The following is a 27,972-nucleotide window of genomic DNA, read 5'->3' on the forward strand; positions in this document are numbered from 1 at the left end:
TTTCAACAGATTAATTACTGTTCAGGTGATCTGACTGCTTAGCAATTAGGTAAAACATGCTCCCTTTTGCAACGAGATCTTATTTTAATGTTGTTTGGGAGACGAGACACACTTTCCTGGGGTTTTTATGTGGGTAATATGTGTTTAATAATAGTATTTCAAAGTGTCCATGGGCTGCATGATGTCATGGACACTGGGCTCACTTATTTCCTGGACTACATGTTGTCTCAGTAAGACAGCCCTCCCCCTATCCACAAGGAGGAGCAGTGCACCAAAGCGTTATGGGAATTGTAGTCCAGGAAGGAAGTGAGCCCAGTGTCCATGACATGGAGCCCATGGATACCTTGAAATTGCGTTGCGTTTGCGTTGCGTAGTGAGTGCCATGCATCACATCCACCATACCAACATATACTCACTCCTAACTCGGCAGGCTTCAGAGACGAGACGCACGTTGCTAACATAACACACTCATTGGACTGCACTCCTTTCATCGTCAATGAAGGGCGAGAGCTTCACTAAAAGCCTGAGTCAGACCCGAGCCTGATCTAGTAAAACAAAAACAAAAAAATGGCAGAGCCTGTTAGGCTTGCAGACTATTCGTTCAAAGCCATCGGCCTATCAGGCGTGTCCAGAGCTCTGCGTAGGTTTTGCCAGAACAGTCCAGGGTGCTGTCCAGCCCGGGACCAGCTCAGGTAGGTGTTTCTCTTCACCAGCCTCCTCATGTGATAGTAGGGAGACAACTGGTGGGCTGGAATGTCCTCCAGAAACACCAGGATCAGCACGTCCTTCTGTTCATCAAACAGACGGTAGCTGCACACAGGAGAGGAGAGACACTTTACTGGACTTTCACACGCTCGCACGCACGTACGCACACACACACACACACACACACACACACACACACACACACACACACACACACACACACACACACACATACACACACAACCACCGCAACACTAGTGTGTGTGTGTGTGTGTGTGTGTGTGTGTGTGTGTGTGTGTGTGTGTGTGTGTGTGTGTGTGTGTGTGTGTGTGTGTGTGTGTGTGCGTACGTGCGTGCGAGCGTGTGAAAGTGTCTCTGTCTCTATGTGTTCACGCTTAAGTGTGTGTCTTTGTAAGTGCCGCTGGTGTTGTTTGTCCCATATTCAGTTGCAGACAGACAGACTGACAGACTGATTAGAAGAAGAAAGTAAGAAAGAAAGAAAGAAAGAAAGAACGAAAGAAGCACATAATGTCACATAATATCTCCCCCACCTGGCAATCTGGATCTCTCTAGAGCACCATTCACTCTCCAGGTAATGGCGACTGATCACACAGATGGTCTTCCTGCTGCCATAGATGGCCCCCGTGATGTTCTCTATGATGGGTGTACCTGCAAACAAACCATACAAATAAACATTAATCAAACCACATTCGAATCTAATTGATTCTGAACCTTTTTAGTTACAATGGCTCCCATGTTTAATATTATGCATTAGTCGTTTACCTGAAAGGCCCTATTTGGTTCAGAACTATTATTTCACATACCGGTAACTTAAGATGTCTTATATAAGAGAGGTCAGTTCCTGTTTACAAGTGTCAGCAACAGAAAGAGACATACGTTTCAATAGAGACAGACACTTATATTAGACATTACGATAAATGACAGTGAGATACAGAGAGAGGTTTGTACCTGGTTGGAAGTCTCGGTGGTGCAGACAGAGTCTCCAGCCCTGCTCTCCCTCCAGCACTGGAAGCATCTCTCTGCAAACCCAGAGCTCATCGTGAACGTTGTAGGAGATGAAGGCGTCGTAGCGCTGAGGAGACCCCCTCTGTCTTTCCTTGGCATCATAAAGGAAGGCCAGAAAGAGGTAGTATCCGTAGAGAAGATGCAAACTCAGGAAGTGGTAGGTGAAGGATGTGAGCAGAGTCAGCACGATCACACAAGTGGAGGAAATGTAGCAGATGAAGCCAACGTCCATCCAACACGAATGGTAGTCAAAGTCCATAAACCTGGTGCCCTTTTTAGCCAGAGGATAGCCACAAGTGTAGCTGTTAACATCAACTAACTGTGTTCGGTTGTTGTTCAGCATCCACTGCTGGAAGTCAGAATTAGAGCAGTCGCAGGTGAAAGGGTTGCCAGCCATGTTAACATATCTGAGAGCGGGTAGAAAGCTGAACACAGAGACATTTATCACCGTCAACTCATTTTGGCTCACATCCAGCCATGTAAGTTGAGTCAGGTTGGCTTGTACCAGGAAATCCAGGGACGTCAGATTACTGCTCCTTACGGCAAGAGTCTTCAGGTGTGGCAAGTAGTTGAATGTTTTTTTTTTTGGGTTGGGTGGATGACAATTCTCAGCTGTCATGTGTTCCAAATATATCATATCCTGGAGCATATAATGCATTAATGGACATCTTAATTTACTAGAGGGTTGTGGAATAGACTGTAAAGTAAAGCTCTTCAGTTTCTTCAGTAATACAAACTCGGGGGGAGGTGATGATGACATTTCGATGTCATCATTCATTTCATTTCGAATAAAAGTTAAGCTAAGGTTTTTAAGTACTTTTAGTCCTTCCAAATAGGTGCGGCGCCACGTATGGCGAGAAGACTGCACTTCTATGCCTAAGTGCTTGAGTGATTTCAGACTTGTAAACCCCCCCTCACGGATAATTAGGACATTCTGATTTAAATCCAGAAATTCTAGTTTCTGTAGACCAGTCTTGAAGGTGTCGCCAAATGTCCAAATGGAATTGTGATTCACAGTCAGAACCTTTAACTTTTTGAGATTTTGAAACACACACTGTTGGAGTTCCTTAATGTGGTTATTATCTAGATGAAGTTGTGTGAGTCTGGTTGTATGTAAGAAGTCTGAGCAGCTTAAATGACTAATATCATTATCATTCAGGTTTAGGATTTGAAGCATGGAGAGATTCTTAACATCATCTGGCACTTTGGAAAGTGAGTTGCCCAAAAGTTTCAGATGACGCAGTTGCTCCATGTGTTTTAGTGAACCTGTGGGCAGTTCATTTAGGAAAGTGTTTGAGAGATCCAGGTTGGTCAGCTGAATACAAGGTGACAGTATTTCGCTTGGGTTCTTAGTGCCACTGCTACTTCCTAAATTAAGTGTCCGCAGTGTGGGAATTTTGCAGGCAATATTTAGAAGACCTCTGTCTATCCACTCTTGCATGTTCATGTAGGTACTGTAGTGAATCAAGGCTCTGTAGAGACTTTCTGATTGAGTCAAAAGATATATAACAAGCTTTAAAATGACAAGCTGAAAAATGCACCTTAGTTATATTCCTGAGAAACAACTTGTCCGGTATGTCCCACTCCCATCCAGAATGACTACAACACCGTGTCAGGTCTATGGTCTCAAGATGTGGAAATGCAGCTGTTGTGATGCTAAACGTTTTTATCGACATTGATTCAACGCTCAACTCCCTGAGCTCAGACGAGATGTTCAATGGCAGATCCTTCAATTGAAAAGACTCTAACTCAGTCGTGATGTACAGCGCCTGTAAGTGTGGTATTTGTACGATGGCGATAATATCTGTAATTCGATTGAAGTCCAGACGTAGTGTCTGCAAACTGGGGAGTAGCTGGAAGGCAGCAGGGTTGATGGTAGAGATGTGGTTGTAATGCAGGTTCAGTACCAAGAGGTTAGACAGTCCCTGGAACATATTGTCTGTCATCATAGTTAGTTTGTTGTCGAACATATTAAGCACTTCCAGTTCCACCAAATGAACAAAAGTTCCATCATCTACATGAGTTAACGAATTAGAGCTGAGGTCCAAATCTCTGAGATTTGACAGATGGTAAAAATCGGTACTGTTTATCTTTTGAATGTCATTTTTAATGAGTGTTAATGACACAGCCTCTCTGGGAATGTCATCTGGTACACTAACGAGTTTACGATTCGCACAATCCACTGAAACACCAGCACCGGTGACAGTTTCAGAGTAAACAGCAGTGCAGTCTCTCAGGACGTAAGCCGGTGTGGGACTTAGATGAAACGTGCACAACATGAAGAAGAAAGTTAAACCGTGGCAGCTTCCTGGGTGTGGCATCATCGTCGTCTTCAGGGTGAACTGTCAGGTACTGACACTGTCGGTGCGGTGGTTCCACTGTGGACACTGGTTAGTGACAACACCGTTCAGCATGGATGATCTAAAGAGGACACAACAGTAAAACCAGTTTAGAATCATCTTTATTTTACCGGTGTAAAAACAGTGGGTGTAATTTGTTTCTGTGCAACAAGCTCCCATCCCAACAACAACATATCTACATATTCACACATAGCATATCCATCCAAACATTTATGTACATGAGATATTGAAATAAGGAGCATGCATGCAGGGTTTAAAGGAGTATAACCTCCAAAAATGACTTGTTTTATATCAATTACACACCCCTTGAAGCCTTGAATTCATGAAGATGTTTTGTTTTTGTCACATTCCTAAGCCTTGAGTCTTAGGAGACTCAAAGAGTTTATAGGAGACTCAAGGGAGGAAACTAGCCCACTCCTTTAAGCTGTACACATGACTGTAAACTGAACAGAAGAAGTAACTTCCCCATTTAGCCTGTTTTCAAGTTCATGTTTAATTCCCATACAAACGCCAATTCTATATGCATCATAATACCAAATCCTTCCTATATATACTTTACATAATTGATCCCTAATCCCTGATTCCCTGTACATTACTATAGGCTATGTACTTACTATTTGCCAATATTGTTAAAACTTTTAGCTGTATTTAATTATTCTTTTTATAATCCCATATATCCCACGATTTTGTAACCCATTTTTCACCCCTGTGTCAATTATCTAATGTGATCCTGCAGGCTATCTAATGTGATCCTGGGCTCCACCAACCTAGTCCCCATATATGGGGGACAAGGGGAGAGCAACGGACTTGAACTCATGCTTCCTTCATGCCTGAGTGTCCAAGTTGGTCCTTTTTTACCTAACAGGGGGGAGTTTCCCTGGTTGGACGTAGCGTGTGGAAGGAACATGTTATTCCAACCAGTTCCTTTCCCCTCCATCAGGCGCCCCGGCAGGTCAGGGGGAGGCAGTTTAGAGACCAGGATTACTGCATGTTTTTTGTGAGGGTACCTACAGTACCCTATAGGGGACACGGGGAGAACATGCAAACTCCACACAGAAAGGCCCTTTCCCCAACCCTGCCTCGGTATGGGCACTGATGACCCGGAGGAGGAAACACACTGTTGAGAATTTCCCCAGACAATACAAATGGCAGCCTCTGGTGGACACAATCCATCACAACTCCCCTTCCACACCACCACTGCACCAATCCCCCACAGGTGTCTGCCATCATCACTCTGAGCTGATTGCCACCGTCAGCTCAGGTGTGCACCACTACAAACACTCACACTCACTCCACACACAGTCACTCTACTCACACAGCTCTCCACTCCAGACCCATGCGTCCATGACCAAATAATCATGGCTTCTGGACAAGTGGAATAATAAAATGCACCAAAGATTCAAGTCAATGTCAATGTCTTTTATTTGAACATGTTTGGGTGGTCAGCAAATGTCATAGGAACAACGAACTCTTAAATACACACTATTTTATTTAGGACTTCCAGTAAAGAATTGAAGGACGTTTGCAAAAATCATAATACTACAAGTCTGATTAAATCTCACATAATATTATCACAGTCAGCAATAGTTTGAAGCTATTTCATAAAGCTTTCACTCTCTGGCGTTTGTGTGTGCTGGATTATGGCCATGGCCAGAGCTGCGCAAATGACCATTGTTATAGGCAACAGTTTCAGTTCTCTGTGCGTGTGTGCGTGTGTGTGTGTGTGTGTGTGTGTGTGTGTGTGTGTGTGTGTGTGTGTGTGTGTTTGTGAGCGAGGGGGGGCACGGGGGCCCATATTAAGGAGTAGTGAAAATGGCATCTACAAGCTCACAAGATGTCACATCTCGACATGATCGGCTATAGATTCTATAGAATATAATCAATGGTCAACAGTTGCAGCCCTAGTTGCAAAATAAAATGGAGTTTGAAATTTGAAGTGGGTTTGTTGGAAGGGGGCAGGGCAGCTAAGATGAATATCAAATATCTAAATACTGAATGAAGAAACTTAAAAAACTGTCTGGGGTGTTCATATCAGATTAATATAGTAAGAGAGTGGCGACACTAGCGTTGACTCCCATCGTAACAATTACAATACGGAAGTGCTCATTCTATCTCAATGGGATAGTTCCAGCCATAGGAGCAATGTTTGGAACTATATAGCCCATAGGCACCCACTTTGTGGTGAGATCAAAGCGTGTCGCTACTCTCGTACTCTAGTTTAGTTTAGTTTATTTCGCACAATAAATACAGTACAAAAAGGTAACATCAATAAAAGAGAAGTGTGTGAGTGTGTGTGTGTGTGTGTGTGCGCGTGTGTGTGTGTGTGTGACAGTGTGTGTGTGTGTGTGTGTGTGTGTGTGTGTGTGTGTGTGTGTGTGTGTGTGTGTGTGTGTGTGTGTACACGTGTGTGTGTGTGTGTGTGTGTGTATGTGTGTGTGTGTGTGTGTGTGTGTGTGTGTGTGTGTGTGTGTGTGTGTGTGTGTGTGTGTGTGTGCGCGCGTGTATGCGCTACATTACGTTAGAATAAATTGGAGAGGGTAACTTCAAGAGGCTGGCCCTCAATCTATGTTTAAAGTTACAGAGTGACTACACTTTTAAAAAAGTGAAATATCCTTTTACAGTAATCTCTATATCCTATGGCATAACTTTATAATTATATATAAGTATTTAGCCTCTCTATGGTAGGCTATAACTTTAATAATAAATAAATGTCAATCTTCAGTGAGTTTAATTCTATTCTCTAGGCATGCTGTGTGATGGTTTTCATTGTCTTTCATTAATTGATTTCATGAAGTAACAAGATATGATTTTTAAATTCTTTCTACTGTGGACCTTCTTTAAGTTCACCACTATGTTTTCTTTCCCACTGATATGTGTCTACAAACTGAACCCTTTAAGAGTACCTGTTTTCAGTTTACCATAATTACAGGCCCACACATTAGTAGCAACTAATATTTTGCAACAAAGTTTCACTGCTGCAAAATAATGTAAATATTGAATCCTACCTGAACTGCTAAAACTCTGTGACAACCATCCTTCCGCAGTGAGTTGGTCTGAGGAGAATGAACTCAATGAGGGGCCCCTCATTGAGTTCATTCCCCTCAGACCAGCTGATGTTCCACGGAAGTAGGGTTGCCACCCGTTCCGTAAAATACGGATTCGTCCTTTATTTGAGCATTAAATGATGCGTCCCGTATTGAATCAATACGGAACGCGGTTTGTTCCGTATTTTCCTAAATGCCCCCTGCGCGATCTGTCACACAACGTCATCACTGAATTTAACAATAATGAACAAAATAAAACAGGAAATATTAAAGACAGCACGATTGTTCTGGTCACGCAGGACCTCCCACGAGCATAAACAAAAACCTCCCCGTGGCTGCTGATCTGCTTGTGTGCGGTGTGCTCTGCTCTCAATTGCGCTGTGGCGACGTGCCGAATCCAGTGCGTGTCTCGCCGGCCGGCCACACCACGCTGTTTAAAATGTCTAGTACTAGAAGTTCTACAACAGCAGATTCTCCACCGTCTCAAAAAAGAAAACGCCTTAAAAATATAGACGTGAGTGCAGGGAAGAGGCAAACCCCTGGCTTGACAGCGTCACGGGAGATTAAGCAAATTGCAAAGTATGTCGGCGTATGTTTTCTGTGGCGCATGGGGAACTGTTTGATAGCAAACAGCATGCTTCAGGGATCAACAGTATGATCACAGAACACCCAACAAGAAGTGTCACAGTTCTTCATGACTGAAACTGCCCCTGAGATCGATTTGGTCTATTGTCCTGCCCATGCAATAGCCAATGGCTGCTGATGTGGGAATAATAGCCAAACTATTTCAGTAGACTATTATGGTGGATTGTTTATTGTTATTATTATTGTTTGAGGAAACTGGACCGCATGGTACTGGGTCTGAGGCCCTGGAATTGGCCATTCATTTTGTTAAATTTAGGTCAAAAAGATGATAAAAACATAAAAACACAAAGAATGTGCACGCATGCACGCTATGGGGCCCCCCAACACATTACCGGCTCAGGAGCCCTCATGGGGGTTAATCCGTCCCTGATTCAACCGCTTATCCGTAGTCGGGTCACAGGGGAAACAGCTCCACCAGAGAGCCCCAGACTTCCCTCTCCAGAGCAACATTAGTAACTTCCTCCTGGGGGATCCTGAGGCCTTCCAAGGCCAGTTAGTCGATAACCCGATAACGGCGCTGCTTCGCCGCGTGGTCGTATAAGTGTTCCTTATTTCAAGATCTCAAAGGTGGCAACCCTACACGGAAGTCACTTTGCGTTGACATAAATTGAAAGTGAAAAAGGAACAGTGTATAAGAAGTAGGAATACAAAACCACCAGACCTGAGGCCGACTTTACAAATGCCTTCTAAATCCACTGTTTCTCAACCGTTGACTTCTACTGGTACTGGTAGAATGTCCTAATCATAATGACTCAACCAGACAATCCGGTGCACTTCTTGAGATTCTAACTCCCTTTTTCTGTTGAATTTCTTGAACTCTAAACTTGTCAGTAAATTACTACATGGATGGACTCATCATAGGTTCACCAAAACAAATCAACAAATCCTAATTACTAAATGCATAGTCAGGGACCACATGCAATACCTCCACGGACCACCAGTGGTCCACGGACCACCTGTTGAAAACCCATGAGAGTGAATACAGTTATACAGCTTATAGAACTGAAGTCAAGTTAAAACTCTTAAAGAGTATCTCTCTCATTCAGAGAGTACTACAGACAACTATACCATCAGGCATACAGTAGCTGGTGTCTGTAGTGCATTTCCTTTGTTCTCATAACAGGTGTCTTTCACGCCTCTGAGTGTGACTAGTCTTTGTTTGATGATCTCTGACTGGGACCAGAAGGAAAACAACTAACATATAAAGTTTTTACAAAATCTCATTGCTTATACATCTTTCTTTTCGTCCTCACGGCGAACACAGGCTGGGGCTCTAACCCAAACTAAGCACCCAGGTAAGCAGTTTGGGTTAGTTCAAGCCGCAAGTGGAGCCTGTCTGGTGCTGGGAATCTGGTGCAATGCACAGGTCCTGGTTGTACTCCTGGTGAGAGCAGGAGAGGACCTGGTGAGACGTAGGAAAGAGCCAGGAGTCAACCCACAGTGCCTATAGTCCCTCCACGCGCCGGATGGCACGCCCAGTACCGGCCGAGTAGTTCTGGAGCAGTGGATTGTGTGTCCCTGGTTTTTCCCTAAGGGACTGATCGAGGGCAGCTATACTGGGACAAAAGTCGAGACTTGATCACCCCGGCTGAGTCACCCAAGTGAGGGGTATATGATGTTGGAAGACCCGAAACCCCGATGACCTTGGGATACATCACTGAGAATACGTCCTGCAGTTGCATCCTAGCGATGTTTTGTTAATTTACCATTAGACAATTACAAATCCTATCTTTTCTCCCCGATTCCGATCTTTTGAAAATCATTTGATCAGAGACGATTTCTGATCATCCGATCCGATCGGGACAACCCTACTTGCTATGCATCCCATGTTTATAACTCATTATGAATACATGAAGACATTATAATCTTCTCATAACCATGTATAATACTTTATACCTTAATCATAACACATAACCTTAATCATAACACATTATAAACGTTATTATAATGACTTATAATGAATAAAGTATTAACTTGCTATGTATTCCACGTTTATAACGCATTATAAAATATATTATAAGACAATATAATTTTCTCAAACATTTAAAATAAATGTAATTATAAATGTAATATAAATGTTAAATTATTAAAAGTTCATGATTATAAAAATAATCACGAACTTTATCATAACATTATAAAGCTTATTTGGGATGCATAGCAAGTGTTACATTTTTTCCCCCTTTTTGACTATGGGGAGTCATAGCCTACTGTATATTTTGACAGCAGTAACGGCCTGTCATAATTTCACCCCCCTCCCTATCTAAGTATTGGACAGTATTAAATTAATACTATAATAATATTAAATTAATTGATAACTTTATAGTCATGACTTAAGACAAATCTTACAACTCTCGTTTAACTTTTTGACAGCTGAAACTGCCTGTCATAATTTCACCCCCTTCCCCATCTAATTATTGGACATGGTATTAGGATGTTGATGTTCATTTTGAATTCATCCTTAGGGCCCCAAATCACCTTAGAAAGCATGAGTATCTATTTCAAACAGTGTTTTTTTGACAGCAGAAACTGCCTGCCATAATTTCACCCCCTTCCCCATCTAATTATTGGACAGTAGGCCTATTAGGATGTTGATATTAATTTTTAATTCATTCTTCATCCTGAAATGACCTTAGAAAGCATGAGTGTCTATTTCAAACACAACACAGTCAGTCAGTGCAATGTACGTGAAATCCCCCGGACAGAGACAGTCCCCTCCCACTCCCAGCCATGGACGTGCGCCTCGCTAATTTGTGCGTATTGCTGAGCTGATTTGGTCAGACAGTAATATTCTCCATTCATTGTCAATGGGAATGTAATGTTTGTGTATAGGACGAAAATACCGATTTGCTCAGACACGAGGTCAATTCTCCATTCATTATCAATGGGAAGTTAATGTTTGTGTAAGACGAAAATCTACAATAGCTGAATATAGCGCCCCTCAAAAATACCAGACATACCAGTATTCCCGTAGAAGGGAGTTCTAGCCGCGCGTCTAGCCTATAGCAGGCCAGTCTGGTGCATCTCAGAGGCAGCCTCTAGCCTATAGCAGGCCAGTCTCATGGTGCATCTCAGGAGCAGGACAGATAACATGCGAACAAGAAGGCACTGGAGCAGCTCAGACGATTTAGGCCCTTAGTTTATTATAACAGGGTGCAGGTAAAAAGTGACAACGTTTCCATGTGTAAGTTACATCTTCGTCAGGTCATAGGCCGAGGGGGCAACACAGTTAGGGCGGGGCAGGGGCAGGCCCTTAGTTGACCAATGTCACACAGCCAGCAATCATTAGTTCATACATATTGTTCACATGGAACCTACAAGTGAGGAATTATCCAGATGTTAAAGTGCATTGAGACTATACAGACTATAAATAGACAGGTGTAGGAAGGATATAGTACAAAAATAGAACAACATTTTTGGTTTAAGAGACAACTATCAAGTTCATATTTAAGTAAAGTGTTGAGTACAAAAATAGAACAACACTTTTGGTTAAGAGAAAGCTGTCAAGTTCATATTGAAGTAAGGTGTCAAATACAAAAAATAGAACAAGATTTTTGGTTAAGAGAAAGCTGTCAAGTTCATATTTAAGTAAGGTGTCAAATACAACAATAGAACAACATTTTTAGATTAAGAGACAACTGTCAAATTCATATTTGAAGTACAGAAATTAAGATATATATATATTATAAACCAAAATTGAGGCAGAATACCAAACCTAGTTTGGGGATAGACTGCTTTGGGGGCCAAAAAACTAGGTAAATGGCCAAGGATATACAGCACAAATAGTAATAGGTTCCCAGTGGGGGGCGGGCGGCAAGGGCAGCACAGCAGCAGTAGTGTAGAGCAGAAGCAGCCTGAGTAAAATTAGAGGAAGCAGGACAATTTCAGTTCCTCGTTTAGGCCCATGGGTTCCAGTGTGTTGACAGTATGTATGCAATGGGCCTCTCTGCATAGCACTTTCTTAATAATGTCTCCACCTCGTGAAGAGGTAGAGATATTTTCTCTACCCCAGAAGCGTAATGAATGATGCTGCATGGGGAGCCATGGTTGGCTTGTATGTAGTTCCTAGCCATGGCATATTCTATAGGTTGCCAGTGCGTATTGCAGTTTTGTGTTCCCCAATTCAAATTTTTCGAGATCGTTTATTTTGGCCAACATAAGCCAAGCCACATGGGCATTTCAATAAGTACATTCCCGCACTTGTATAGAAACCCTGCGTCTGAAACAGAAAAGAGGGGGGGTCAATACAGGTATTGGACATTTGTGGATCACTGAAGGACATAAGAACTACTTCTTTGCCTTGAAGCGGTTACGTTCACGCTTTTCACTTTCACACACAGGCAGTAATAGTGTCCAGTCTGTCTCAATGTCTTGCCAACCTGTGGTGATTCACTCTGGCAGGCAGCAGGCAGGATGTCCTCGGCCCTGGCTGAGGTGAGGTGGGGTACGTGGGGTCGGTCACCTCTGCAGAGAACACACAACATTACTGTTACATCATGGTTTAATCAGAGTTTCCAGAAGCCCTCGTATAAAAACGGGCGACATCTGGCTTGAAATAGAATACTTAATTGACCACCCCCGATGTAGTATGAATCCATTCATCGAATGCACAGGAATTCCTAGAATTGTCCCCCATCGTATGGGCTCAGACTGCATCATTCCAACAAATGCATGAACGTTTAAATCCAATCCAGGCTGAGCATATATCAGCCTCAATCCTGTGCCCCATTTAACTAGCCGCAATTTGCAACTCTAGATTTTATTATAATGGGATGAATCTAGAGTTGCAATGCCCTCCATTGACTCCCCACTCATCCAATTCGGTTTGCGATCTGCTTGTCTTAAACGACGTTAAACTCACCAACATTGCAGCTGTAGTCCAAGCTTGAATTATCCTCTTTCAATCTGCCGAGCTTGTTTTTCATAAAAATCCACCGTAGAGATGTTATGAGCTATACTTTCTGTCAAGACATCCTCTGCAGGTGATTCTTTTTCTAAGTGTTGCAGTTTGGAAGCACTCGTTTTTATTAACGGGTCACGCTGCTGCCTCCTGCATTAGGTGCAAATTCGAAACAGGTGGTACGCAGGGCCGTTCAGTGACTTACAACGGTAGCAAGACCACTCGCCCTTGGCGAGCAGTCTGGGCGATTGGTCTTGGCGACTCGCCAAAAGGGGAAGTCCATTCGCCCCGAGGGGAAGACCACTGGGCCCGGGGCGAAATGTCTTCACCTTTTGGCGACTGGTCTTCACTTTTTGGCTAGTGTTTTCTTCACTTTCAGCAACTGCAGCCTTTGCTAGCTACTGTGCTAAATCCGTCTTTTATATAATTTGATCAATCCATGACATACATGCGCGTCGCGGTGAAATCCGTCGTTTCTATAATTTGATCAATCCATGACATTGTTGTTAGAAGAACAGCTCAAATATTGAATGTGAAGACATGTAGTACAATTCCTGGTGTGATCTTCTTAAAAGTGGAAGGATCATAACACAGGTCTAAGGTATTTTTTCCCCTGACTTTCTGTTGGTAAGGTTTTGACTCTTTCACATCAGTGCACGGCTGATTCAAGCCATGCATTTAGGGGTAAAAAGGTACCTAAGGTAATGTAAACATACAGCATTTTTTTATTTAGCAATTAAAAGCATGGGTCTAAAACTACAAGTAACTTCATGGAATAAATTATAGCCTACTTGCAGTGTTAGCTGCAAGCAGTTTTACGCCACATGTATTTATTTGAAAACTCAATTAGCCTATAGTTACTTTTTAGATTGTATCATTGCCAAAGATAAAAACTAAAAGTTTACATCTGTAGCCTAGCTGTGAGATGGTCTGCGTTAGCTGCTGATACTTCAGCACTTTGGTTAGAAAGGCTTCTTCACACACACACACACACACACACTGACACACACACACACACACACACACGAACACGAAGCAGTAAAACATCGCATTTATCAACTTTTCGCTGCGCGCCTCACAAGGCTATTGGATTTATTTGTGCTTCGTCTTTGCACAATGCACGTATAGGCATACATTGTGTAGAGCTGTGTGTGTGTGTGTGTGTGTGTGTGTGTGTGTGTGTGTGCGTGCGTGCGTGGGCTGACGGCATTGCGTCCTCTCTCCACTGTCTTTCTGTGAGTCCCCGATTTCGGAGCTGCAAAATGCAAGAAATAACGCACTTTATGTGCAAACTCCTCGGTGTGCCTTGGATATGAGCGCCTTGGAATTGGAGCGCAATGGAAATGACTAAATGAGCATGCTCAGGGTCGAGTGGTCTTCCCCTTTTGCCGAGAAGGCTTCACTTTCTGGGGCGATTGGTCTTGGCGACTCGCCTCGGAAAGTAAAGCCTTCTCGGCAAAAGGGGAAGGTCACTCGCCAAAGGTGAAGTCCACTCGCCGAGGCGAGAAGTCCGGTATTCCTTACAACGAGTGCTTCCAAACTTCAGCACTTATAATCAAAATAATCAACTGTCTGGTTCGAACTGGCAACCTTGTGGTTACCATCCAGCCACTCCACCCCTGAGCCATCATTAATATAGAAACACTCACAATAGGCATATAAATGATAATGAGAGAAAAGTACTGCCGTAGCAGACAACCCGCAGCACTCCAGGTTAAAAACAAAATCCTTCTAGGTGCAAAGATCCAAGATATAAGTTGAGGTGAAGAAAATGCCCAGAGGTGATTACCGGTAGCTGATTAGGGTCACATTCAACCTGCCCAAGGAACAGCTAGACCACAAATGCATACACAATGTTACCCAAAAACAAAAATATTCATATTTTCAGAAAAATACACACACCCATAACTGGGACAGCTACATTGCTGTTTATAGGAGTGGCTAGCACCACTCCAAAACATAAACTCTAGTCTGTACACCAGGATACTGTAAATGGTAACAAGATGACTCACCCCTTTTCACTTTTTGGTGAGTTGTCCGGACAACTCACCAAAAAGTCCAGATATCTCACCCCGGGGTGAGTTGTCTGCACCTTTTGGTGAGTTGTCTGCACTTTTGGGTGAGTTGTCCGAACAACTCACCAAAAAGCGAAAAGGGGTGAGTCATCTTGTTACCAATCAGTTCCAATATGTTTATCATCTCCTGACTGGATGAAATCGGTACACGTACATTTAAAAATGTATTTTCTGCAAAACAAAAATCTACAGACATGACCTGTGACTGTCACACACAAAAAGAAGAAGGAAAAAAAACGTACATACATAAAATAATGCTATTAAGGATTTTAGTGTGTAGTGCCTGCAGATGTCTGGTCATTATTGGTAATGTAACCAAACTAATGAGTTGTTTTGCACATGATAGAACAAACAATGATATGAAACTTTTTTTTTTAATTAAACAAAACACCAAAAAACACAATCATTAGACAAACTAACCCTATATTATAGCTTAAAATTACAGACAGCTATAGGTAAGGAGAGAGTTTAATAGGAGAGAAAGATTTATGGAGAATAGCCTAGAGAGATAGAACAAAACCTGTTCTCCCTCCTGCAGTTTCGTTATCAGTTTATTGGCTAATTATAGCCATAGGTATAATATTCACGTATGGTATGAGGCATATCTGACTTAAGTCAGATTATTACAACTAGACTCTATCTATCTCTCTCTCTCTCTCCCACCCCTTTCCCCCTCACTATATGTTTTATTTTCCTTTTTAACCTCCTTAAGATGATTTCCAGTTTTTTCGCTATATAGACGTGTATATTTGTATGTCTCTAAATGTTATGATGAATTGAACAAGGTGGACCCTCTTGTAAACAAGTGCAGTGCTTTATTGGTCGTCCACTCACAGTTTTTGTATTGAGTTGTGCTTGAAATGTACTGAAATTCTGCAAACTGTTAATACATACTTCAATCAATCATGTACTAAGGGATTGTTTTAAATATATGTTGAAAAAAAGAAAAATATATAAATTCCACTTAGTCTAATCTATGGTTTATAGCAGACTCTATGGGTCTGCTTTAGTACTAGTTAACACTTAGTCTAATCTATGGTTTATAATAGACTCTATGGGTCTGCTTTAGTACTAGTTAACACTTAGTCTAATCTATGGTTTATAACAGACTCTATGGGTCTGCTTTAGTACTAGTTAACACTTAGTCTAATCTATGGTTTATAATAGACTCTATGGGTCTGCTTTAGTACTAGTTAACACTTAGTCTAATCTATGGTTTATAACAGACTCTATGGGTCTGGTTTAGTACTAGTTAACACTTAGTCTAATCTATGGTTTATAACAGACTCTATGGGTCTGGTTTAGTACACTGTAGTACTAGGGTCAAAGCAGGTCTCGACACTATTCGTTCTGGACACTAGATGGCAGCATTGCAGTTAGATCATACTGGGTTTCTCTTTACTGGGGAGCGAATGTGTTTTCATTAATTAGATCTCCAACTTACAAAACATTTTAAATGTTTCTTTAAATAATTGTATAGAACTGTTCAATATATAGAAATATTAACATTTATTTGTATATTATTACGTTGATTCTAGTGCTAGACACACATATGTCAGACATTTTTAAGTACTACTTTTTATACTTCCCCTTCAACTAAAAGGGGTGGGCAACTTTGACGATGGAGGAGAGGGCCATTATATTTATTATATATGGAGGAGAGGGCCATTATATTTATTATATATGGAGGAGAGGGCCATTATATTTATTATATATGGAGGAGAGGGCCATTATATTTATTATATATGGAGGAGAGGGCCATTATATTTATTATATATGGAGGAGAGGGCCATTATATTTATTATATATGGAGGAGAGGGCCATTATATTTATTATATATGGAGGAGAGGGCCATTACATTTATTATATATGGAGGAGAGGGCCATTACATTTATTATATATGGAGGAGAGGGCCATTACATTTATTATATATGGAGGAGAGGGCCATTACATTTATTATATATGGAGGAGAGGGCCATTATATTTATTATATATGGAGGAGAGGGCCATTATATTTATTATATATGGAGGAGAGGGCCATTATATATATTATATATGGAGGAGAGGGTCATTATATTTATTATATATGGAGGAGAGGGCCATTATATTTATTATATATGGAGGAGAGGGCCATTACATTTATTATATATGGAGGAGAGGGTCATTATATTTATTATATATGGAGGAGAGGGTCATTATATTTATTATATATGGAGGAGAGGGCCATTATATTTATTATATATGGAGGAGAGGGCCATTATATTTCCATACTCACTCCAGAGGGGTCACATTGCATTCATGTCGTAGCAAACATAGCCAATCTACATGTTCAAAACGCGTCGCTATAGATAGATCGGCTATTTTTGCTCTATTTGAATTGAAATCCTTTTTTTATTGGGATCCTGAAAAGCCATTTTAACTAAATACAAATATATTGGACATAAAAAAAGACAGTGACATTATTTGTAATACTACTCAGCAAGCTACTATAATTTAAAGTGTAATTAAAGCGGGTCATGGTTGGAATTGTAAACAGCTGAAATCAATAACATATCAGTATTCCAAACTTAATCTGAGGGCCACATTGAGTGAAGGTGGGGGCCACATGTGGCCCGCGGGCCGCCAGTTGCAAGATTGAACTCTTGAGAGTGTAAAATGAAACCAAATGGACCCTTAACGGGGCCCATTTGGTTTCATTTTACACTCTCAAGAGTTCAATCTTTGTTAAACATCTGCATTACTTCCGTTACAAGAAGTCTACACAATTAGAGAATGTAGAAGAAAAGCATGGAATTGTAGACAAAGTCTACTCTAATGCAATGACCAAATATTCTTTAGTTTTGGCTCCGAGAGGCTGAATGTCACCGAATGGCGAATGTACGTGGCTCAAATGCAGGACACTGGAAATGAAAAAGGTTGTGGCCACTAGGGGTCACTTTGTGCTCTCTGTTCTCCCTATCCACATCTTCCATCTCCTCCCATTCAAAAGGTTGTGGCCACTAGGGGTCACTTTGTGCTCTCTGTTCTCCCTATCCACATCTTCCATCTCCTCCCATTCAAAAGGTTGTGGCCACTAGGGGTCACTTTGTGCTCTCTGTTCTCCCTATCCACATCTTCCATCTCCTCCCATTCAAAAGGTTGTGGCCACTAGGGGTCACTTTGTGCTCTCTGTTCTCCCTATCCACATCTTCCATCTCCTCCCATTCAAGCCCACAGCGGATTTTGAGCTCTGTTTTTTCCTTCTTGTTTTGAGGCATATATATATATATATATATATATTATATACAGCTTTTTTTGTCCTGAACTCTTTAACATTTACCATTGACAACGAAAGGAGAATTTACGTCATATGTGTCTGAACCAATCGGCTTTTTGTAGCAACACAAACATGAACCCCTTCTGACCTGAGATCAGATTTTAAAAATGTCTTCTATGTCAGTCGCTCTTCGATTTTTCTAAAATAGCAGACCTACAAGCTCGTAGCGTGGCGCGCTATGAGCTTGTAGATCTGCTATTTTTCAATAGCAAAAGCACGACATGACGCCAACACCAAAATGGGTTCCCGCCCAGAATGGGTTAAATGCCTTTGACAATGAAAGGAACATTCACGTGATATTATGTAGACGAGCATATGGCCTATTTTGGCCAGAATGAGATGATGTATAGTGATAAGAGCGCCCCTCACTTCACACGTGTGTGATTTTTTTTAACCACAATCCTGCCTGGCTCTGGGTACAGTGGTGGAAGTAAGTACTATTATGTTTCAGAATAAAAGTAGCGACATCACAAGATAGAGATAAAAAGGTTACAAATAAAAGACCTGTATTCAATGTTTTATTGGATTGAAAGTATAGCCTATATTGAATATAGCCGATCTACAAGCTCACAATGAGGAAAAAAAAAAGGCTCCACAGCCTGACAGAGGGCTCTGCAGTAACATGAACAAGACAACAGACATACTGAATAACCATTGATCTGCAAAGGAATGCAATGAGCATTTAAATCAATCAATTGGTTGACTGATCATGATGGTGACACATCATTCATCAAGAAGGGAACAACTACAATCAGAATTAAGAATACAAAGTGTTCAACTGAATATCGCTATCAGTATTCTTAACATGTCTACCATGTCTTACACAGCTCTGCTGTATCTCCAGCGACGCCCCAAAGCGCCATCCCTGCATAGAGAGGTTGTGTGAATGTGGTTTTAACTGTGTGGAGGAGGGTCATTGTGTCAGAAACACTGTAGAAGGACAGGGTGCCTGCCTTGTGATCCAGATACACCCCCACTCTGGAGGAGTCAGGCCCTGACACTGTAGTGTTAACATTGTTGTGTCTGAACCAGTAGCCGTCACCAGAGCACCGTAAACACCAGGATGTATCATTGTATCCAAAGGCGATCCGTCTGTCGATGTCTTTATAACAGACTGCTATACCAGCCCCATTACCACTCCTCTCTACCTCCCAGTAACGACGTTCAGACAGACCCTCTGTACACAACACCTGAGGATAGCCCCCTACAAATCTCTCTGCATTATCAGGGTAAGGTTGTTGTTGTCGTGTTCTAGTCACCTTCCTCTTCTCCTCTGACAGGGAGAGATGTTTGTTTATTGTGTTCATGTCCAGAGACAGAGGACAGGAATCTGTGAGAACACACGACAAAAGAAAATCCAAACCTCATCAACCTCATTGTGTTTAGAGTTAATAATTATCTCAGATAACAACATTTCAGGTTGAAACGTCAACGTTCAGAAACAACACCAACTTGGACTCACATTGTAGGAAGTCCTTTCTGGTCTGAGGCTCCGGATGTAAAACATCAACTGCACACTCTGTAGACACAAGAAAACAGTAAACGTCGTCATACTGAAGGATGGATTCAACTGAAGTTCCAAAAAGTTAAAGCTATTATAGCTCGATAGTAATCATTGCTTTAGTAAACAGAAAATACATGTTCAGGTGGGTTACAAATTTCAACCAATCAGGAGAGAGAACTCCTCAAGATCATCAAATACTAATAATCTCATCTCTCCTTTGAGTAATATTATTGTTGCTTAATTCTTATTTTACTGTCCAATCTGGACTGATGTGTACCATCAGTCTGTTCTAGTTCAAACATCTCCACTTGCCTTCTGGCTTCATCCATCCATGTTTACTATGAAAAACAAGAAACACTTTAAAATCTCACCTATCTGTGGCCAACTTGTCTTCAGGATGTTGTCCAGTTGGTCTCTCAGACCAGACACGACATCAGTCACATCTGTGAAGGACCTCAGAGGACCGACGACCACACTGGGTGAGACTGGAGATACAGTGGAACTGGAGAGAGACTGGAAACTCTGGAGAGAGACAAGCAGAGAGACCAGTAAACCACTTTAGACAGATCCGGTCATCCGATCATCAATGATGATCATCAGTGCCCATACCCGAAGGCGGGGTTGGCGAAAGGGCCTTTCTGTGTGGAGTTTGCATGTTCTCCCCGTGCCCCCTAGGGTAGGTAGGTACCCTCACAAAACTGCCTCGCCCTGGCCAGCCGGGGCGCCTGATGGAGAGGAAAGGAACTGGTTGGAATAACGCGTTCCTTCCACGCGCTACGTCCAACCAGGGAAGCTCGCCCCTGTCAGGTGTAAAGGAGCAACTTGGACACTCGGGCATGAAGGAAGCATGAGTTCAAGTCCGTTGCTCTCCCCTTGTCCCCCATATATGGGGACTAGGTTGGTGGAGGGTGTGTAGAGCCCAGGATCACATTAGATGATTGACACAGGGATGAAAAATGGGTTACAACATCGTGGGAATATATAAAAAAATAATAAGATGATCAATAGATCAGTGCATTGATCACAATATTGTAGAGTTGAGCTGATGTTCTTGTTGTTTATCCCATTCTGAACGGGAACCCATTTTGGTGTTAGCATCATGTCGTGCTTTAGCTATTGAAAAATAGCAGATCTACAAGCTCGTAGCGTGCCACCGAGTGGCACGCTACGAGCTTGTAGGTCTGCTATTTTTGAAAAATCGAAGAACGACTGACATTTTTAGAATCTGATCTCAGGTCAGAATGGGTTAATCAGACCAGTGTGTGTCCAGTGGAAACCTCGTATGAATCTGATCTCAGGTCAGAATGGGTTAATCAGACCAGTGTGTGTCCAGTGGAAACCTCGTATGAATCTGATCTCAGGTCAGAATGGGTTATTTGTGAACGCTGACGCGTTTCGGCAGAGCCTTCTTCAGAGCAGACTAAAACGTGACGAAACACATTTTATTTTGGAGTGCTGCTTATTCCATTTAGTTGGTTTATGAGTTATAAGTTATTTTAAAGCTGAGCTCCCACTGCCTTAAGGCGAGACACCCCAGGTGAATAGGGAAAAAAAGTTAAATAATAGCTATCACAATGAAACTTCTCCAGTTGATTACTTATATTAAAACTAAGATTTTTTGTATTACAAGTTTTCTGAAATTATATGTTTAAATATGCAAATTAGGCATTATATGCGCTAATTTGCATACATTTCGGGACGATAAATCTGAAGATCGGATAAAGCCAGGTTCAAAATTATCATTTCATTTTGTTGACACATTAGAGACAAAGAAAATTACACATGGGATTTTTGATATCTCTAATTATCACTCCACAAATCAGAAAATAGTGTCAACAGGCATAAAAAACCCAATTTTCGGCATTTTTTTGGTATAAAATGTGATGTAAATCAGGCTGTGAATGATATATCAACAAATCCATGTGTAAATGTCTGCGGAATATAGTTAGGAATAAGACTGGAAAGTTTGGTGTATGTGAGTTCAACTGAAGTGGAGATTCTTTGTCCCAAGTATGAGGAAAACTCATTTTGAGAAAACGGCCTTTAAAGATTTGTATTGTAAAATTCCAAAACGTTTTATTTGAAGCCACTATTTTGAGACAAAATATCTCATCCAAACCTTGGCAACAACATATAATGGCATATATCATTGGAAAGGTCTGGACCTCAAGCTGACTGTGGTCTGATCCAAATATGGTCACTTCCTTTGTACCAACAACCAACCATGAAAATAGAGATGGTGGCTTTTCACCCCGAAAAACGAGCTGTCATTGGCTAAAATAAACTATCCAACTAAACATCTAAATCTGTATTTTTAATGTGTATTTTGCTTTAGTTTGAAAGAAAACATGTTTAGGAAGCAAAATAGCAAAAAAAAAAAAAAATGAAAAATCATGATTTCACCTGGGGTGTCTCACCTTAAACAAAGGGCAGTCTCCAGAGGAAGCACACCTGTTTTTTCTTTCTTTATGCTGATCATTTAGGTCTGCTAGTTTTGGGAAATGTTTTTTTTTAATGGAAACAATCGTGCACTAAAATGATTATCTAAAATTATTGTGATTAGGCGATTATGTAATAATTTGTATAATAATACTAGTATTATTAACTACCAGCATGAATAATGGCATGTTATGCCATGTCAAGTACTACACTAATGTAATACATTAAATTATAACATATTTTAATCACTTCATGGAATGAAATATGAAGCCGATTTGTTCTTTCAGAACCAAAGTGTCAAAAAGCCACGTGTGGAACCTGAATGAATGTGTTGTCCTCAGTGTTGGACAGCTCCTCCAGCTCAGCATGTCTCCTCTCCAGCTGCTCCAGGGTCTGTTCCAGCTGTTTCAGGAGAGCCTCAGTCTGAGCCACGGCATTCTGCTGCTGACCTCTGATCAGTTGTTCGAGCTCGCCACGTCTTCTCTCAATGGAGACCATCATCTCACTGAAGATCCTGTCACTGGCCAGCACTGCAGAGCTCTCCTACACACACACACACACACACACGCGCACAATATATTTTATACGTTGGCTGTTTTCAAGCTCATATCATGTCACATGGTGCCGCAATAGCGCGCCACTACGAGCTTGTAAGTTTGCTATTTGTCAGGATTGAAGACATTTTTAGAATCTGATCTCAGGTCAGAATGGAAAACTGTCAGGATGTAGAGGACATTTTTAGCATCTGATCTCAGGTCAGAATGGAAAACTGTCAGGATGTAGAGGACATTTTTAGAATCTGATCTCAGGTCAGAATGGAAAACTGTCAGGATGTAGAAGACATTTTTAGAATCTGATCTCAGGTCAGAATGGGTTAAATTGTTTTGAGAACCACTCACGTTCAGGGCCTCCAAGAACCGTGTCTGGTCTTTCAGCTCGTTCTTCTTCTCCTGGATCTTCTGCTGGACTTCCTCCTGACTCGTCGCCAGCTGTTTCTGCAAGAAGCAGGAAGAGATACAGTTTGGTTTGTAAACATTGTGGACTTTTTCATGTCGGGACCATAGACTGTAAAACATATGGACAAAGCGTTCTCCGGGTCTGATAGGGACGTAAGATGAAGCCTGTCAGTCCTTGAAATGTAAGCTCACAGTGCATCGCTTTGTGCCCTGCTGCGAGCTTGTTTTAAATCTGCTATTTGTTTAACATCTCTAAAAAATTATGTATTTCGTGTCTTCAAGTGATGGTGGTGGTGCTACTGTACCTGTTTCTCTGCCTTCTCTGCAGCAGCTAACACCATGTCATGGCCCTTGTGTTCCTCCATGGTGCACAGATAGCAGATGGACTGTTGGTCTGTGCGACAGAACACCTCCATCAGCTTGTCATGACTGGAGCACATCTTCTCCTGCAGTTTGTCGGTGGCCGGGACCAGCTTGTGCTTCTTCCAAGTAGGACCATCGTAGTGAGGCTGGAGGTGGGTCTCACAGTAAGAGGCCAGACACGTCAGACAAGACATGAGAGCTTTGTGACGTCTGGCTCCGGTGCAGACATCACAGGCCACGTCTGTTGGAGCGGCGTACAGCGGAGCAGCGGAGGAGGCAGCAGGAGACTGCTGAGCTCCTGCACTGCTCAGCTTCATCACCAGCTGGAAGTAAAGAGAAGAGGAGGGGAGGTCACTCACCCAGGAGACATTCAACACAGTCATTGTGAGCTTCATGGTGATAAAAACGTTATTTTAACACAGGTTCTGAACTTTGTTCTGAAGCCTTGTTAAAAATTTAGCTTACAATGTACACATTTAGCAGACACTCTTAACCACTACTAGGTTTGCCCTAAATGAATGACAACCCCGGGTGGCAGCTATAGTGGCTCAGGGGTAGAGTGACGAAGTGTCCTTGAGCAAGACTCTGAACCCCAAATTGCTCCCGATGTGCAGGTTGGTGCCTTTCATGGTTTCCTCCAGCATCGGTGTGAGAATGTGTGTGTGTGAATGCACCATTTACAAGCCAAGAATAGGGGCACTAGGGTTTAATGATTAACCAGTGCAGTGACTATAACAAAGTCAAAGATCAGAGTAAATTACCCTAGTCAACAGAACAAAGTGCTATAATACCATCAAACCTGTTTAAACCAGTGGTTGTCAAATGAATAATCATGCATTTGTCTACAGACTCCCCTCCCATCTCAAAATACTTTTGCCAGGGACCCTCATAAAAGATTTATGTCATTGCATATGGTGTTCAGATATGCATTGTGAGCTTGTAGATCTGCAATGTTCAAATAGCTGATGTACCGTTTACAGTGGTTAAACAGACTGTGATCATGCTCTATCATCAACACATTTTTATGGCCCTTTAACTGCCTCATGGAACCCTGGGGGTCCCCAGGCCCCACTTTGAGAACCTAAAAAAGTCATGCTTAGTATTTATGGACAAACAATGTAGACTATAGGCTATAATTATCAACATAAACATACTATGTGAACAAATAATAGCCTACACAGCATGTGCATAGTAGAACTGCTGTGGCCGAAAATGGTGTTTCATGTGTGGCAGTGTTGTTTTTGGCAGCAAAGTTCTATTTTAGTTTAGTCATAGTCTTTGGACTGAAACTTGGATTTTAGTCGAATAAATCTACAGTTGATTTAGTCGACTAAAATGTATTTTGGCGGGTCTTGATGCCGTCGTAATGAGTGTTTTTACACTTGCTGAAAATATTTTCAGCATGCAACCAAGTGTAAAATGACTTATACTGGATCGCTTGTCCACTAGTCCCTTCCTAACATTTTAGTCTAGGTTTTATTTGTCGACGAAATTGTCAGTATATTTAGTCTTAGTTATAGTCATCGTAGCTTAGTTTATTTAGTTTCCATTTGTTTTTGTCAGCGAAAATAGGTAGTCGACGAAAACACTGATTGTGTGGTTGTAGCCTCGGAAACCCAGACGTTTTTATTTCCAGGGAGGGAAAAAAAGTCTGGGTCTGAGTCCACTTCAATTCGGCATAGAGTAGCGCAAACATTGCTCACTCTCTGCTGATTTCTGATTGTCTGCACCTTTGTAAAATTGACATACACACGCACACATGTACACACACACGCTCCTCTCTCTCTCTGTCGCTCTAAGTAATTAGTCTCATGTCGCGCAGCTGCGCATATATTGCCTATGCCATAAAAAGCATAGGTGAGTTCCAGGCTAGTGTGGTTGTAACTTTGTAAGGTCATCTTACCTCAGCCAGCAAGGTATTCTTTTTCAAAACGGGTCTAGGACTGAAGCTCTCTCGGCACTGGGGACAGCAGTAGACTCCAGTGTCATCATACTGGTCCCAGTGACCCTCGATACAGCCGCTGCAGTAACTGTGTCCACAGTTTAGACTCACTGGTTCCTTCAGAATGTGCAGACAGATAGTACAGCAGAACTGCAGGTCCTGGTCCTGCTCACATCCCTGTTGTTGTTCTGCCATTTCACTGACGACCACGTCCACACACTGAGAGAAAGCACAACACAACACTTTGGTTTACTCTGACGGGGAGAGAGAAAACACAGCTCTGAGTTTCATTTCTTCTGAAGAGAGCTGGGAGAGGCCTCCTTTTAATACTCTATTGGAGAGGCTAAGAGGGTGTGGCTTCCTGGATATTTGCAAGAGACGGGGGTTTTTAAAGAGACAGTGAATGAATGTGTATTTCACAAACAGGTTCAGCAAGGAAGCCTGGTGACGCTGCCATCATTTTTTTTAAATATGTATTTCACAGGAAAACAGTTCCTGAAACAGAATTATGATTACATATTGCATTACATATGTCACCTTCTTTGTTAGTTATCTGCTCATGTTAGTCCCCTAGTCTATCCTGGTGTTATTGACTGACAATGCTTTATTGGGTCGTCCACTCACAGTTAGCCTAAGTTGTGCTTGAAAATGTACTGTAATTCCGCAAACTGTTAATACATACTTCAATCAATCAATCATGTACTAAAATATCTAAAACCACATATTACACACATATAAAGACCCCCAGGAAAGTGTTCTAAAGCTCCTAAATGTCATTAACATATATTTTTATTTCAAGGACCCCCAGTTTGACATGCATTAGTCTACGGACCTCCATTTAATGGAATTTCTATCTCTGAGATCCCAATTTATATTGTAAAATCAATGTAATTTAACAAATGGAACAAAATGGAACCGTTAGGGTCCATTTGTACACGCTCTGAGTTACAGACCCATAAGAGTCCATGAAAGTTTCACTTTCCACCCGACTTTGGAACCATTGGTAGAGAACTATTCAAATATAGAAATATTAACATTCATTTGTATATTACATTGATTCTAGTGCTAGACAGACAAATATGTCAGACAAGTTATTACTTTTTATACTTCCCCTTCAACTAAACGTTATTAAATAAGAGTGGCAGGAATGCTTTAAGCAGTTCAAAGACACACAAAATAACACCATTTCCCCAGTTTATTTTAAAAAACTGTTATTTCAACGTTTGTTTGGAAATCAAAGAAAGCCTTCAGTACAGTAACACAGGACCGTTTTCTCCACACATATAACTTCACATCAATGACAATGGAACAAATGGATACAGTGTACACTTGAGTAGATATGTCAGAAACGTGTGTTTGTCATTTGTAACGCATTAGCCGTGTAAGGGATTCTATAGGTCGGACAAAAAAAATAACTCCAATTTGGACTAGACATATTTTTACTCAATATTTCAGAATTACGCACCCAAAGGCAAAATATACTTTGACCTCTTAATTATTTTGAAGTCATTAAAAAATAAATATTTTCTATTTTTACAGGAAACAGTAGTATGACATACACGAAAAACAAAACGCCATCAGCCTTCAATATGTGCAAACTGCAAGAGTTAAAAAGAAAAGGTAGCGAATTATACGGGCGGTCCAGAGAACAGAAATAGTCAAGTGTTAAAATAATAGTGTTAATAATAATAAAGGCATGAATATTAGAATGAAGCAAACAGGCAGCCTTGGGGTATTCAATTCACAACCTAATGGCTTCAGTTTCACAGAAAATAAAATAAAAAACTTCCTTTCTTACGAGGAAATAATATGAAAGCAGAACAAATACATAACTGGAATGAATTTGTAGAATAAATAAAAGATGCGGTGAATGATTCTCATTTACAAACAATTATTGTCACAACTTTTTCCCCCCACAAACATTATGCTTGCAGTGATCTTCTTCGACTGACGTTTTTCCACATGAGAAATATCACAGTTCATGCTCAGAAACGAAGCAAAAGAAATGCTCATGTTTAAACAATAGTATCATCATAAGAGAGTAATGCAGCGTGTTTTCATCTGGATGAGACAGCGGTCCTTCGACATTAGTCTCGCGTAGCCAGACGAACAGAGACCTCTGCGTACCTATATATATATATACGTATATCTGGTGAAATCTAAATTCAATATTTGGGCTAGAACATCTGTGAGAAGCAGACAAACCTACTGCTTTGAATGCAAATATATCACCGTCCCAATGAGTGACGTCTCAAGCCTTTGCATTGGTTCTGGGCAGCGGTGACTGAACGGTTTGCGGAGCGGTCTTGATATCGGAAGGTCGCTATAGTTCGTATCCCCCGGACCGGCACGTTAAAATTACCACCGCTGAAGTGCCCTTTGACAAGGCATTGAACCTCTACCATGAAATGTTCTCTATGAGCAGGGCCTGGCTGTAAAACAAGTTCTTGAGCTTATAGTCCAGTTACCATGGGTAAACATAGTACCTTTCCTTTCCTTAGTCCAGTTACCCTGGGTAAACATAGTACCTTTCCTTTCCTTAGTCCAGTTACCCTGGGTAAACATAGTACCTTTCCTTTCCTTTGCAGTTTGTAATTTTTTATATTTCTGAACCATCTCTGCCCGGTTTAGTTTTAGCCCCTACATTAAGATGTTAGATCGTCAAGAAGAGACGTCCGCCTACCGATACGGTAGGCACGA

The 27,972-nt window shown here is 41.5% G+C and overlaps 2 protein-coding genes across 2 annotated transcripts; both read right to left on the minus strand.

Moving 5' to 3' along the window:
- Positions 1–528: 528 nt before the first annotated feature.
- On the minus strand, positions 529–3,317 carry LOC308332729 (toll-like receptor 10). The gene is made up of 3 exons (XM_080788767.1): positions 1,675–3,317; positions 1,257–1,374; positions 529–810 (listed from the first exon to the last, which is right to left on the minus strand). Exons 1-3 carry the CDS (start codon positions 3,176–3,178, stop codon positions 594–596), a joined length of 1,839 nt encoding a protein of 612 aa, XP_080644893.1. The 5' UTR covers positions 3,179–3,317; the 3' UTR covers positions 529–593.
- A 759-nt stretch (positions 3,318–4,076) lies between these two features.
- Positions 4,077–25,536, minus strand: LOC308333687 (E3 ubiquitin-protein ligase TRIM47-like; the record flags this gene model as incomplete). Its single annotated transcript, XM_080790142.1, has 9 exons — positions 25,234–25,536; positions 23,273–23,653; positions 22,911–23,006; positions 22,330–22,554; positions 19,944–20,094; positions 19,531–19,587; positions 19,204–19,398; positions 12,157–12,241; positions 4,077–4,152 (listed from the first exon to the last, which is right to left on the minus strand). Exons 1-9 carry the CDS (start codon positions 25,465–25,467, stop codon positions 4,077–4,079), a joined length of 1,500 nt encoding a protein of 499 aa, XP_080646268.1. The 5' UTR covers positions 25,468–25,536.
- Positions 25,537–27,972: the final 2,436 nt, after the last annotated feature.

This window comes from Protomyctophum bolini (genome assembly GCF_963924005.1).
Source record: "Protomyctophum bolini genome assembly, chromosome: 18".
NCBI classification, from domain to species: domain Eukaryota; kingdom Metazoa; phylum Chordata; class Actinopteri; order Myctophiformes; family Myctophidae; genus Protomyctophum; species Protomyctophum bolini.